We start from the raw sequence: 14,663 nt of genomic DNA, 5'->3' as shown, positions 1-14,663 counted from the left end.
ACATTTCTTTTGGTTATAGACTGTTCTATGCTCACATACCATGCCATTTTCATATATTTAAAGGAGCACTTTGATTGTTTTCTCCCTACAATGAAAATGCACATATGAAATTGAGCAGCCCTTTGAGCTGTGTTAGGTGATTCAGTGGACAAATCAGACTTCTGTTTGTTTGGCTGGTTTTTTTGTTGGCACTAGTCTTTAAGTTCCTTCCAAAACTGGCTGCATTGCTTGAACAGCTTGTTAAGTTCTTATATTACTATTTTGGTTGGTTATTAATGATTTTGAAGATCAGGCATGTCTGCAAACTTTGTTGAAGACATTGTTTATTTAAGGTAAAATGTGTAAAGGGTTGAATTGAGCGTATTGGAAGCTATATTAGTTCAAAACTGTGAATTAGTGACACTGGCCTGAATTACAATGTTAAACATAGGTATCTTAACCTTTACAATCCTTTCAGGGATATTATACACATAGAAATGTTCAAAATTCAAGAACCCATTGAGCAGCTAATGGTTGGTGACCAGGAACATTCTCAGGAAGTATTACAGATTCTTATCTTGTTCTTGTTCTGTTCCCATGGTGGCTACTTTTGGCAATTGCTAGGATAAGAGCATCAGGATAGACAGAGCTTTACAGTACCGGAATGGCCAGTCCTTATGGTCATATATATATAGTGGAAGATAGAGGATGAAAACTTAAAAGGGAACAAAATAAGAGTAGGAAATATTTTAAAAACTCAAAGCAGCATAGCTCAGCTTAGGAGTCATTAAAACGGTTTAATTTTAATCTGTGGTCACAAACATTAACATACCAGTTATGAAGTCATTGTATAGTATTTATGCAGAGGAATTAAAATCGCTTGGAATACTGATGGTAAGCATGGGAGGCCTATCCTAAAACCCAGTGTGGTATTTCTTTCACATAACCTTAATTCTGCGTTTTTATAGCAATTCATTTTGGCATAATAAAACCCATTCTAGATACCGTGAATTAATGGCATATCTAGGTATATATAATTAAAGAAGAATATGAAGCAATTTTCAGTTTGGATTGGCAATTTCAATATTCCAGAGCTTACTGTACTATTTTTTAAGGTGGTTTGTAGTGGTCATCGTCAAATACAGACTTGGAATTGCTGGTTTTTTCCTGGGTTTGTTAATATTTCAGCTTATATTTGCACATTTTTGTTTAAGATAGGATACAGTCTCCCTGCATATATACAAATACATATATACACAAATATATATATATACACAAATCCCACTTCTGAAGGGATTAGAGACGTTCTGAAGAAGTAACTTCGGGTTCATTCGCAAGTACTAATTCTAATCCTAGTGCCTACTCTGGCTGTGTGTTTTAGATCTGAAGGAGAGCAATAAATGGTGACCTTTGAAGAGGCTTTACTAATTACTGAAAATAATAAGCGTAAGGGATGTAAACCGGTTATTTAATCCTTCCTCTTGCTCCAGGGTAGGATAAAAGAACGATTGGGACTTCTAGCCACTTGCCGTGTTCTTGAAGACCTTTAGTGATGATTTCATATCATGTCTGTCCACCTTTAACAATGAAAGGTGGTAAAACAGGAATAAAGTTCAACTTCTGCACCTGCAGTGCAGAAAGTTCAGTCGAAGGTTAAACCTGTTCCTACTTGCTCTGTCTACATGGAGATCAGCTTTAATTTGCAGCAGTGTTTTCCGCATAGGTATATTCTGTAGACTTCTTGTTATTTCTGCTTCTGCTGGACTTTGGTGGCTCCATATCTGACTTTATTGCAAGAAACTGGAGTGCCCAAAGTGTTATTTCTTGAATAGAGGGTTTAACAGTATTATGAAGGTCAGACGATTAACTCTAAGTGGCATTTTTGTTTATGTATTCCTGTTTGCCTTTTTCCAAAGGTACAAGATTCCTGACTTGCATTCAGTTTGTGGTCCACTGTGATGTCTGGAATCATTTGTGACATAACTGCTGTATATCCAGCTATATGCAGCTATGCTGCATTTTTGCTGTTGATTAAGTTTAATACCTGGCTAAGTGTAATAGCTCTTTATTGTTTGTGTTCAATGGCATCCTGTTTTCAGACCATTTTTGTAGTTTGTTGAGATAATGTATTTAAAATTTGTATTTTCAAATGATGAAATGTTGGTAGCTATTCTGAGAATGATTTTCTGGTCAGTCTAGATTCTCTTACTGTCAATTTGAGTCTCCCCATCTATGCATGATCCTCAGCTGGCTGAAGTGTGGCCACAATATTGGACTGCATTGCATAACAGAGAAATTAGTTCTTACTACTTATTCCTAGATATTTTGTACATGTTTCGAGAAGTCCTAATTTTAGTGTATGTCCTGTGTATGATGTAGTTTTCTTTACCTTACTTATCCATGACAGATTCCTACAGATGTTTTCTGATGGCTCTGAGATGTCATAGACATTAAGTAGCGTCTAAAGTTTTACAGTTCAACTAGCAGGTTAATATCTGGTAGACTTTTGTGATTTAAAGGTGTTTCTGTTCCTGATGTGTATTATATGTCTGTAATGTGCTTTCCATGTGTTGCTTTTCACTTTGTGGTATTGGAGTATGTGAACCATGGTTTGCTCAAATCCAAAACGTATAATAAAATTAAATGCAAGGTAACTTAAGTGTTAGCGCTGATTGACTTCAAGTAAATCTTACATATTAGAAGGGCAGAAAACTGAGCTGACTCTTGATCAAAAATGTTTAAAAATGGTGAATGAGGAATTGCTTTCGTAAATAAGATTATTTTTATATCTTTTTTTTTTACAGAAATCTTTTGGACAGAGATACATTTTCTAAATCTGATCCAAGTAAGTGTATAGGATTTTATTGTTTCTTCTCATCATATATTCCAAATGTGTAAAAACTGGATTAAAAATTAGATGGGTGATTTTCTTCAGTGTCAGTTAGGTTTACATTGTCTTTGTGACAATTTTAAAAAATAATTTCCACTTTAAAATATTACACTTACAGTTTCTGTTATATGAACAGAAATTTTAAAGTCTCTGTATTCAATATTGCTTTCCTGAGCTACATGGTCCCTTATTTAGCAGTCAACCTACATTTTCCTCATTTCATAAAATAAATAAATTCAGAAAAGTTTTCTTTTTTAAAGTATCTGTTGTTCTAGATCTCTTTCAAAGCTCGTGAGTGAACTTGTGAAAAAACTAGAAGGACTTGTTGCCGCTAGTATGTAGTGTCCACTAATCTTAGAGTCAAATACTGAAACATAAAATTAAGTTAATTTGTCTCTGGGAAACACAACCTTTCCTGATCAAAAATAGTATGATGGTTTATGAGTTAATATTTTCAGATATGTAAGATAGTGACACCCACTTTCCCCATAAGTTTTATTAATGTGTGACTGGATTCCAAAAAACTCTCATGCCTATGAATTTATATATGATGGGACTTTCACATCACTATGTTCCTGTACTGGACACTTTATAAAACTTTTGTCAAGGCACTGGGACCACAAAAGATTTCCTTTTTTTCAGATACTGTTTAATCAAAATACTCGTGTAGTGTTAATTGACTGCTCCTTAGATTATAGTGTCTTGGGTCATGTTGTCTCCCCTACAACTCTCCGTATCTTTTTGTCTGTAAGTTAATTTTCTTTTTTTAAGCCTGGGCTTTTCTTCCCCAGAATACCATTTATTGTGCTTACTGACGTTAGAAATTACCTGAGACACATATACTTCTATCAAGTGTCTGGACATGTAACCATGTCCTGATAGGATATACCTGAGTATTGAGTCATGTGACAGTATGAAACATTTGAGTACTTTTGTGAGAGTATGTTTGTCTGTTATTAACCTAAAGTTTCTTGAGAGAATCCACAATAGACTTTTGATGGGGAAAGATTCTAGTTTCTGGGGAAAAGCTATGCAGAATTTAGGAGAGTCTTTGATATTCCTAACCTATAAAACATTTTTTTTTTTTAAAAAGAAACATAGGCAATACCGTGCCTTTGGTGTAGGGAGAATGAAGAAGCAGAATTGAGTGTCTTGCATATGATTAACTGGGGTTTTTGTTTGTTTGTTTGTTTGTTTTTTGTTTTTTTGGTTGGCTGCTGAGGACTCAGTTATATAGGTTAAGCAATTTTGAAGAGTGGTCAGTAACCTATTGCCCCTTCTAGATTGAATTTGGGCATCTCTTTTATTGAATCAAGGCACCTTTCAACAAAAGTGATGAGGTGTCTAGTTTTTACGCTCAAATCAAATATTATTAGGGTCAATGTTGCAAGTTTTTATTGGATAGGGAACTGATTAGGCATAAATTGCAGGGTTTAAGTAGCAGGGGACTGCAATGTGATCTGTGTGGGAGGAGGCCATGAACAACCCTGTGGCTGTTACACTGGTTCCCGGCAGCTGTGAAAACCATGTGAGTAATCATTGCCTGTCAGAACTTTTGCCAGGCAGGGGAGCACACAGTGCCCCTGCCCAAACACATTTAAAAAAAAAAAGTGGCAGCAGCTAGGAGCTAGAGACACAGCTGCCGAAGATACTGCCAAAGCCATGCTTCTGAAGACATGCTGCTGGAGATGCGTTTTAGAAGGAGACGCTCAATGCAAAAGGCAGGATACCTCTGAAGTAATATTCTCCTTGATAAAGAGAGAAGGGGTAGACTGTTGGCTCTGAAAGTGCTGATACTGTATTTGCACTCAAGAAATTACTTAGCAAAGCAGCTTTGATCGTGGGTACTCCCCAAACAGTGTGCATTTTGTACAAACAGTGCACACCTTGAGTACTGCATCCCCTTTTGGGCCCCTCACTTCAAGAAGGACATTTGAGGTGCTTGAGCATATCAGAGAAGGGCAACAAAGCTGGTGAAGGGTCTGGAGAGCAAGTCTTCTGAGGAGCAGCTGAGAGAACTGGGGTTGTTTAGCCTGCGGAAAAGGAGGCTGAGGGGAGACCTTATTGTCTCTGCAGCTACCTGAAAAGAGGTTGCAGGGAGGTGGGGGTTGGTCTGTTCTCCCATATAACAAGTAACAGGATGAAAGGAAATGGCCTCAAGTTGTGCCAGGGGAGATCTAGGTTAGATATCAGGAAAAATTTCTTACAGAAAGGGTTGTCAAGCATTGGAACAGTCTGCTCAGGGCAGTGGTGGAGTGCCCATCCCTGGGAGTGTTTAAGACGTGTAGATGATGTGCTGAGGGACATGGTTTAGGGACCTTGGCAGTGCAGGGTGAATGTTTGCACTCTGATCTTAAAGGTCTCTTCCAACCAGTTGTTTCTGTGATTCTGTGATTTAGCTTTAGTATTCTGCAAGGTTTTTTATTAGCTGATTTACATTATTTGGTCCTAGTGTCCTTTAGTTGAGTACAGAGATAGAGCCTTACTTAAAAGTGAAAGGAGTAAGGGTGTAGTATAAAAAGTGCTTTTCTTTGCTGTAGTTAGAAGTATGGCAGAATAACTTTCCTCAGTGTCTGTTTGCTTGGATGAAGGCCATTCTTAACCTGGTCTGTATACAGTGACTTTATTCTGTTAGCTAATAAAGGTGTCAAAACCACTTTCACAAACAAGATCCCCATTTAGACCCACTGTATTTGCAACCATTAGATCTCATACAATCTAGAGTCACTCTATATGTTGAGGTCTCATTGAATTTGACTAGGCCAATTGTAATATGCTTTTCAAACTCCAAAGCAGTTACCTGTGGATCCCACTGATAGTGAAAATTCGATTTTATTCTTTTTGTCTTTTTCTCTGTAGAGGTACACACATGAGTATATTTGACTCCCATGTCAACATAAACAGCTTTCTTCTGAAATTAAAAAAGAATTTTTTAATTTTTCTGGTTCTATTAGGAGATTTGCTTAGCCTTTTTTTAATAAGATAATTGCTATTAAATATTTATTCCAATTCTGACCACTTCCCTGCAATCCAGAATATTCATGCCAAGAGGAAACTGGCACTTTGCCTCACTAGAGGCAAGTTACAGAAATAATATGGAGATATTAGATATAGATGGGACAGCCTTGGATAGCCCTTGTTCATGAAGTATGTTAAATACTGAAATCTCTTACTGACAGTGCTTTCTCCTCAGTAGAGTCAAAGCAAGTCATATATATGGATTTACTGTAGCATTTGGACCGTTCTGTTCTTCCACTTTGGAGACTGCTTTTTCTAGGAATATTTTTGAGAAAACCCATTAATAATACTGAAAGTTATTATTTTCTTGGAGAGAATGAGCTGAAGCAGTACTTTCCTGATGAGGCAGGGATTAGACTTGCAAAACAGATATGGATTAATGAACTTGACATGATTTGTCATCTAATGACAGTTAGGCAGAATCATTTTTTTTTTCCTATGCACTGGCTAGCCAAAGTGAGCCACTGTGCAGCTGTGGTGGTAGCACCATGGTCGGGATGGAATGTACTCTTGCGGAGCCCTGTGACTCCTGAGTATGATAACAGAAGGAGTCTGATATGAAAGACTGGAGAGGTAGAAGTTCTTCCCCTAGAGGATCTCCCCATGGGAGATAGTAACGATGAGAAGAATCTCATGACAGCTCGGACAAAGGCTCTGCCTAGAAGCTGGTCAGTGAAGAGTAATGGGGAGCCCCTGCTAGAACTGGGTGCAGGGTCATGGAAAGATTTAGGTAGTGTGGCGAAAAGGCTGACTTTATTATGGCCAGGATTTCTGTGAGAGGTGAAGAATATTTTGTTACATTTGGGAAAACTGAGATGGGCAGTTTGGATGTAACAGTAGTTGCCAGGCTAAAGGATAAGCATGCGTGCGCTAAATAGGAAAGGACTTGAGTAGGTTAAGGGAGGCCCAAACTATCTGGGAAAATAAAGTGCAGACTTTAGTATTTTGGGAATTGAATCTACAGCTGAGTGATAACTGTTGACACTTCCACCCTCTTCTTCAATGCAAGATTTCATTAAATTTACCTTGAAATTGACACCATGATATCAGTGTCCAGAGTTAAAAATTACTAAATGCTAATATTTCTGACTGTGGGTATGCATGTATCTTCCCTTGGAAAAGCTCATATGGCAAAGCCTTCCAAAAGGGTTTCTCAGCCAACTTCCTTGTGAGTGTATGTTACTCTTCACAAATTCATTGCTCTGAACCTCCTCATTGCTCCCTCAGTTTTCCAGATTACAAGAGAAGAACTGGTTGTTCAGCTCCATTTTAGGATGAGGTTGCGTGATATGTTGGCTTTAGAAATTTAAGAATTTCCTATTTATTTAATTTTTTTCTATCCCTCGCACATGACAATGCTGTTAACTATTTTCTGGTTTTTTTTTTTTTTAAAAATTCATGAAGCCTTAGATCTCTGGTTTGAGCAGTTCAAGTACTTTTGATCGACTTCAACATATTTATCTGCATTTCTCCAGTTGGATATGACTTTGAAGACATTTTTGAGAGATTATTGTAATTAGTATTATATCAGAATCTTTATAAAACTCTCTCTCCAAGAGCCTTTAAGGATTGAATCATGCTAATGATGGAGACCAGTATCATGGTTGGTTTCCTGGGGTGAGTTCTAAAGGAAAGACAGACGTTTTAAAATTATTCTAAATTTGCAATGTATTTCTCAGAAATTCTGGAATGGGTGCCTTTTCTATAGCTTTCATTAGGACTGCTTTGTTTTGAAATGTCAGTTTGAGATGCAGTTGAGTGTCTCTGTCAAACTTGTACTCTGTGCTTAAAATAAGTATTATTTAAGATTATTATTAGCCTATATCTTAATTACATTTAAAGTACCTGCCACATCTGCAGCCTAGATAAATATCAGAAAATTGTTAGTCATACTACAGATTCTTAGCACTTTTTTCCTCATTTAAGGTTTTGTATAAATTATTCTTGAACTAGAGAGGTTGTCCTGCTCCTGGGATATACCTTTAGAAGCACTCGGGAGCCACTGGTAGTGGAGGGGAATAGGAGTCTACAAATGCTTCAGCAATGAAAAGGTGAGAACAGTAGCATTGCTTGGTATAGATAAGTTCTCCAAAGATTAAAACCCCCAAATAATAGTAAACTGACTGCAAAGAAACTGAATTTGAAAATGAAGATTCTAACAGACAGACAGGTGTGAGCAGCCTTCCAAAAAGTAGAAATAGATTAAGAGACTGAATTAGTTTTAACATGGTGCTTTACATCTGTTTTTTTATCCCTTTTATATTGTTTGACTCCCATCTCATCAACCATGGTAGGAAACTAAAATTATCCTATGGTAACCAGGCTTCTTGTTTGTAGCTGTTTTTTTATTTGGCTTCATAAACCAAAGGTAAGGTAGTGGATATTTTGCAGTTGTGTTGTTGCTTTCTTCTCCTCAGTATTGAATCTCTCATATTTTAGGTTTGTGGGTTTGGGTTTTTTTTGTTCCACAGCTGAATTGCACAGTTGTTTCTTGATTTGCTGTATTAACAATAATACACTGGGCAAGATGTAGTACAAAAAATAGAACAGCAAATCAATAGTGGAAAATGGTTATGTTTAAGAAAAATCTGGACAATACAAATATCTGAATAGCAAAAGTGCACTTTATCTGTAAAGTGGCTTTTCCTTGAAATGAATTTCGGTTCTATTCTCAGCTGGAGTTATAGGTATGAGAAATTTCTAAATGAAAACTTAGATGTAAGCTCTTAGCAAAATGGACAAAATCCACAATTATATCTGCTTTTGAAATTAGTAAGACATGAGCGTTCTTAGAAACCACTACTGAAAACTGGAAAATATTCATTATTGCCAAACTGGTAACATTAGCTTAAGAAAGAGTTTTCAATGTGGAAAGTGAAAGGGATGTTTGCGAGGGCCTGCCTGGTTCTATGCTAGCAGAAAATTCCACAGAGTTTTTTTCTTGTTTTTTATCTATGGAAACTTCTTTTGACAATGTTTCCTTCTTCTCCCAGGGTTACTTTGGCACAGATCTTACTAGATGCAAAGGTTAGTCAGAAGTTCAGACACTTCTGTAGCTTTTTTCATAGCTACCATTTCACTCTGTTTTCTCACATTTTCTGATTTAATTTCATTCGTCATGTAATGTAGTTCAGCAATGTACACCAGAGTGTGCTGTAAAAATAGGCTTTTTGGTTTGGATTCATAGTACTACAAGCAGGAAGGTTTTATTTAGAGTAAGTGGAGAATGACGAACACAGCCAGAGAATTATTTTAAATTTTTTTGTAAAAGCTTTTTATCTTCTACATGACATTTTATTTAAAAAAAAAAAGTTGAATTTTGTTTTGAATTGAACTTCTGTGTGAGCTAAACTATTGAACGTGCTTATTTTGTTCTTCCTTTTATTTGCTACTGCCTGATAATGATCGGCACAGGAGAGGAATTTGTCAGGGAAAAAACATTCAAATACCTGTATTTCTATATTTTTTAAAAAAGGGTTGTAGTAGGTTTTCAAATAAAAATTGCTTTATGGTTATTAGCCGCAGAATTTTATAGTACTCCTTCAGCGCGAATGATTTGTACTTAGAGTTTAAAAGACCTGGTTATAATCACCATACCTCTGTCACCAGTCCCTGTGAGGGAAGCTGCAGAGTAATGTGTAGTAGGTTCTGTACTGGAAAAACAGATCTGTAAGGAGAGTGACGCCCATGGGATTATGCTGCTTCATCTTTTAAAATCAGCTCAGGTCAACAAACTTCATTGATACCTTTTTTCGTTAGGTTTTAGGATTTTTTTTGTTTTAAAGAATGTTTATATGCAAGATACCTAAATATATAGAAATTATTTGAAGCAGAATTAAGGAAAAAAAATGGAGAAGTTTTTTTTTTCTTTCCCTTTTCCACTTTTATTTCCACTGTCTCTTTTTCCAGTAGGATCCTCATTTGTTTTTATTTTATTTCTCTCATCTTTTGGAGGAAGCCTGGTTTAGGGTTATTATACTGGGATAGCCAGATGATCCCATTTATGAAGACCTGCTTTTATCCAGTTTTACTGCTTTAATCCAGTTTTACTGTCAAGTGATTTGCTGGAAGTCAAGCATAAGCGTTGCCTCCCATTTTAGAACCTCCCTATTTATTAGCTCATTGCTGCAACAATTAGACCACATTGTCGCCGATCTGGTTAGGCATACTGAAAACTGAGGAAAGGCATATTACTATTTGATTGTCCTAGTTACTAATTTCACCAGCACAGCAGACTACAAAATTGGTTCACTTAATTTAAGAATATGTTACGTTCTGAAAATGACCAAGCACTTTTTTTCTTTTCACAGTCTGTGTTTTGTACACACAAGCCATTGGAAACAAAGAATGGAGAGAGGTAAGATACATATGCATAGATGTATAAACTTTTTGAGTGTACTTAAGACTGGTCATAGCCTCTTGAATGCCATGCTAAACAGTGGGAGACCTATATACCAGTAAACACTTAAAACCTAGTCACATTGATCTCAATTTCCTTATCTGTATCACATATTCCCATAAAAAGAGAAAACAAAATTAGAGAAAATAAATGAGTTTCCAGTTTTACAGTCTCCCTAAGACAAATGAAATCAAACTTAGCTATCAATATAGACAAGGTTTGTGGATATCAAGAGCAGAAGGCACTCAAACAGTATAAGATCTATGGAAGGATTCAGCTGTGGGGGTAGTTAGTGTCGGCAAAACCAGACTGTAGTTGTGGTACACATCCAGTTTTCCTACGCAGTGCTTGGGAGGAGTTAGGTGCTGCTGAATAGAGGATGCACCAAGCAACAAGGGAGGGAGGGTATTATGCATAGGTTGGACTATGTCATCTTAACATATCGGTGTAAACACTGGAGAGAGATGTCTTCAGAAACTAAATTAAATACCTCTAGATTTAATATCTACAGCAGATCAACATTTATAGCCTAGAACTGGCTCCCTGTACTTAGTCATCTATTTTTTCTCCTTTAATGTTATTCTTTGAAAGAGTTGACAGTGTTAGGAGAAGGGTGATCATCTTTCCACTGATAAAATGCACTGTTTAGCTGCCTTACAGAGGGGATTGATGGAGCTGTTCTTCAATGTACATGGTACACTGTGTGGCCATACATTCTAAGAACAGAGCCGAGAGAGGAGCGAACTGTCTTACTATGTTTCCCAGTAAAAGACTAGGAGGTCTGATGTTATTGTTTTCACAACTGATACTCTGTGTTTACCACTGTGTAAAAAATCCAGTGGAGATGCCGGGGCACCGAAATCAGACCTCTTCCCTTAAATTTGGTGTCCTTGCTAGTTGGGTGGAGAAACATGTTTTCTGCTTTTCTGAAGCTTGGTGGATGTGGGTTTCAGTCTCGTTGAGATGAAAGAATTTGTCTCCTCCTTGATGAAAAGCTCATAACTGGTCAATACATGAAACATTGTACCTGTTTCATTTGTAGTTTTTAGTTAAATTGCTGCTCTGTGTTGTTCCGAGCTGTGTGTTAGACATTCTGACAGTACACCTACTGGAGCACATTCTCTGATGATTTGTGTGAAGAAATGTCACTTCAAGGACCTGAAATGGGAATTCACTAATCTTAATAAATTGGCAGAAGTAGTGGACATTCACAGAGTTCTAAATGTCTGTATAGCTAACTCTGAAAACTGACGAGTCTTCAGGCATTCAGGTGACTAGGTGGCTTGGTGAGGTCAAGCCTAGATCATCACTAGCATTTGGCTCCTTTTCTGGTCTAGGGTTAAGAGGATTTTGTCAGAAATTCTGGCTTTTGTTGTTGACTAAGGTTCACATGTAATTTGGGGGGATTTTCATTCTTTTCTGGTGTAACTTGAAATAAGTGTTAACCATTTTTAATATCATAATTGTTCTGATGGTAAAATCGTAACGTTATTACCTTAGAAAATGTTCTACGTGCTTGTTTTGAGGTGACTTAGGAGATTGTACATGGAAAGGTTCCATCTGCTTTTGATTTTATCAGATCCAAGTTTGTGGTGACTGAAGTGTGTCACCACCTTATAGCTTTGTATTGTCTTCTGGCTTTTCATCCCTGTGACCAAACACTCGAACAGGACAGTGTGCAACGTTATTGCTTGTATTGCATCTTCACACAGATTAGAGAGTAATGGACTTTGGCATGTGGTTATGGTATCCTATGCCAGTATAGGAACTACAGGGGTTAAAAGAAATTTTTGATACATCACCTGCTAGAAAAATCTTATGGCTTTTTTGCTTTTAAGACATAATTATCTCTATCTTGTCTATCAGGAGAAGTTCTAGGTATAGGTATTTACAACTCAGTTGACTGTTTAAACTATTTATAGTTAATGGAAAAAGATAACAGCCTGAGGGCAGTTCATCAGACCAAATTTAGATGTCTGCATTAAATCAGATGAATCATTCTTTAGAAGTGCCTCCAACCGAAGATGAAAAGCCTACACTTTTGACTACATCAGATGTAAAGTTCGGTGAGTAAAATCCCATTCCTAGTAGCTGTTACGACAGTCAAAATTCAGAGGTTGGCATGATAGAGGGGCTGAGTCAGGATTGTGTTTTATAGGGTGAGGTGTGTTATATTTCTACCAGTAGTAAAAAATAAGGTGGTAGGTAGTAGATTAGTTGATATATGCATTGGATGACTAATCTAATTTTTAAATTTTGGTGCTTTTTCTGCCTGCAGTGGCAAATGCACTAATGCTGTGTTTTTCAATAAAAATCTGTATACATGTCCCTTTTGTTGCATTTCAGCATTTATTTAATATTGTAAAGGTGGAAGTCACCTGGAACTGTTTGGAGAAGACAAAACTGATACAAATAATAAGCCCCTGATGATGTGGGTAGACATTAAAGAATGGTGTTTAGCTATGGAAACATAGTTTACCTTGTTTCTGTTCCATATCCTTTTATGCATCGTTATCTTTCTTCTTTTGCCCAGTTACTTTCTTTTGAACATTGCAGAAAATGGTTGGGGATCATAAACACAGTAAATCATTTAATAATCTCCGTAATTTCCCTGTTACTCTATTCTAGCAGCATTTTTTCCCCTTCAGCTAAGATATTCAGAAGCATTCAATGCAGTAGTTAAATCAAATCAAACCCTTCATTTGAGGAAAGGTAGATGTTTTCTGGGCACTGGCTCCTGTTTGCCTGTGGTCCAGATTCCAGTGTTCTTACCCAGTGTTATTCTTGCACACTGAATCCTCAGCAAAGAGTTAAAATATTTTGTTCTCAATTTAATAGGGTGTTGTTTTTCAAAACAGTTTCCTTTTTTTTTTCCACTTAGTGTGACCATCAGGTATTTCAGTTATGATGATTGGCAACAAATGCATCATCAGAATCTGATCTTTGCTTTTTAAATACTTGCTTCCCCTTACTGTGAGAGGACACATTTGAAATATGGCTAAGCATAACTTACTGTTATCTACAGAAGCATTAAATAATGTATTGAAAGAATCAGAATTACTTCATTTCAAAGGGGGTGTTAATTCTGAAAACAACAGGGACTACTTCAAAGGTGAATGTTAAATAAATAATAGACATTGTAAGACTGCAGTTGATTACTTTACTGTCAATATCCACCAATGGTAAGTGTTAAGGAACTACCTATGGGGCGAGGCTCTGAGCCTCTGGTCCACCTACTCTAAGAATGCATTAGAGATGCAAATTAAATTTGTGTACCTGTCTGGAAATCTGTTCTCTCACTGGTCTTCATCATGCTGATTTCCAGCTTTATGACCTGCCAAATGTTATTTTATATCCTCAGTAAATTTTCATTATGACTTCTAACATTGTTCATGGCTTCCCATTCTTCAGGCCTTCCTGTTCATTAATTCTGTTTACTTTTTTTTAATCTGGAGTAAGTATGCTGATGATAAGAAAAAATATCTTTTTTGATTGAGTCATCAAATTGAGAGAGAATGCAGTTAGGCAAGGCTGTAGTGGATAGCAAGTTTTTAAGGTAACTAAAAAGTACTGTCATGAGCTTTACCTAGTCCCTATACTGTATGGTTTATCAAGAGAAAGACTTCTTCCTCATATTGCTTATTAAACCATCCTAACATTTGTATTGAGTTACTTTTTTCCTCGTGTTCATATAGTGTTCCATTCATCCATATGAAATTTCATCTGCCATTTTATTGTCCACTCAGTATGAGTAATATTGTTCTGCCAAGTCTTCAGAGTTGCCTTTTATATGTTTATCCTGTTTAATTATTTTAAAACCTATTTGTTCTGTAACTTTATTTTTTTTCTGTCCCTGCTCCAGATCATTTAGGCGTGCATGCCTAAATGATGCATGGACATCCAAGTTGACAAGAACTTGTTGAGAATTTGCAGGGAGTTTTCATCCAGCAAGTTGACTGCTTATTCTTAAGTTTTCCTTTCATATCTACTAATAAATCAATAAATTATTGTAATAATTAAAGTAATTAGTAAATTATAATTAATGATAATTAACTCAAGACATTAATTGATCTCCAAGAGGTGACTATCCTCCCCTTCTATCATAAGACATTAGACAATGTTGCCCCTGAGGGCTCAGTATTGGTTCTCTTTCACACCTTTATCAATGATCTGGATGAGCGGATTGAGGGCACCCTCAGTAAGTTTGCACATGATCCAAGATAGATGAGGGTGTCCATCTGCTTGAGGATAGGGAGGCTCTACAGAAGGACCTGGACAGCCTGGATCGATGGGCTGGGGCCAGTTGTTTGAGGTTCAACAAGGCCAAGGGTTGGGCCACAACAATCCCCTGCAATGCTGCAGGCTTGAGGAAGAGGG

General features: G+C 36.8%; 1 protein-coding gene across 1 annotated transcript in view; it reads left to right on the top strand.

The window, feature by feature from the left end:
* Window positions 1-294: 294 nt before the first annotated feature.
* The window catches only part of CPNE8 (copine VIII), an 87,987-nt gene continuing 73,618 nt past the window's right edge, over window positions 295-14,663 (top strand). Inside the window, exons 1-3 of the mRNA XM_010136786.1 lie at window positions 295-332; window positions 2,784-2,824; window positions 10,198-10,244. Coding sequence (XP_010135088.1) covers window positions 295-332; window positions 2,784-2,824; window positions 10,198-10,244 — 126 coding nt within the window. The remainder of the gene's footprint in view (window positions 333-2,783; window positions 2,825-10,197; window positions 10,245-14,663) is intronic.

Source organism: Buceros rhinoceros, unplaced genomic scaffold, assembly GCF_000710305.1.
Source record: "Buceros rhinoceros silvestris isolate BGI_N320 unplaced genomic scaffold, ASM71030v1 scaffold6495, whole genome shotgun sequence".
Classification (NCBI taxonomy): domain Eukaryota; kingdom Metazoa; phylum Chordata; class Aves; order Bucerotiformes; family Bucerotidae; genus Buceros; species Buceros rhinoceros.
The sequence above is the reverse complement of the archived record's forward strand: the minus strand, read 5'-3'. Positions and strand labels throughout refer to the sequence as shown.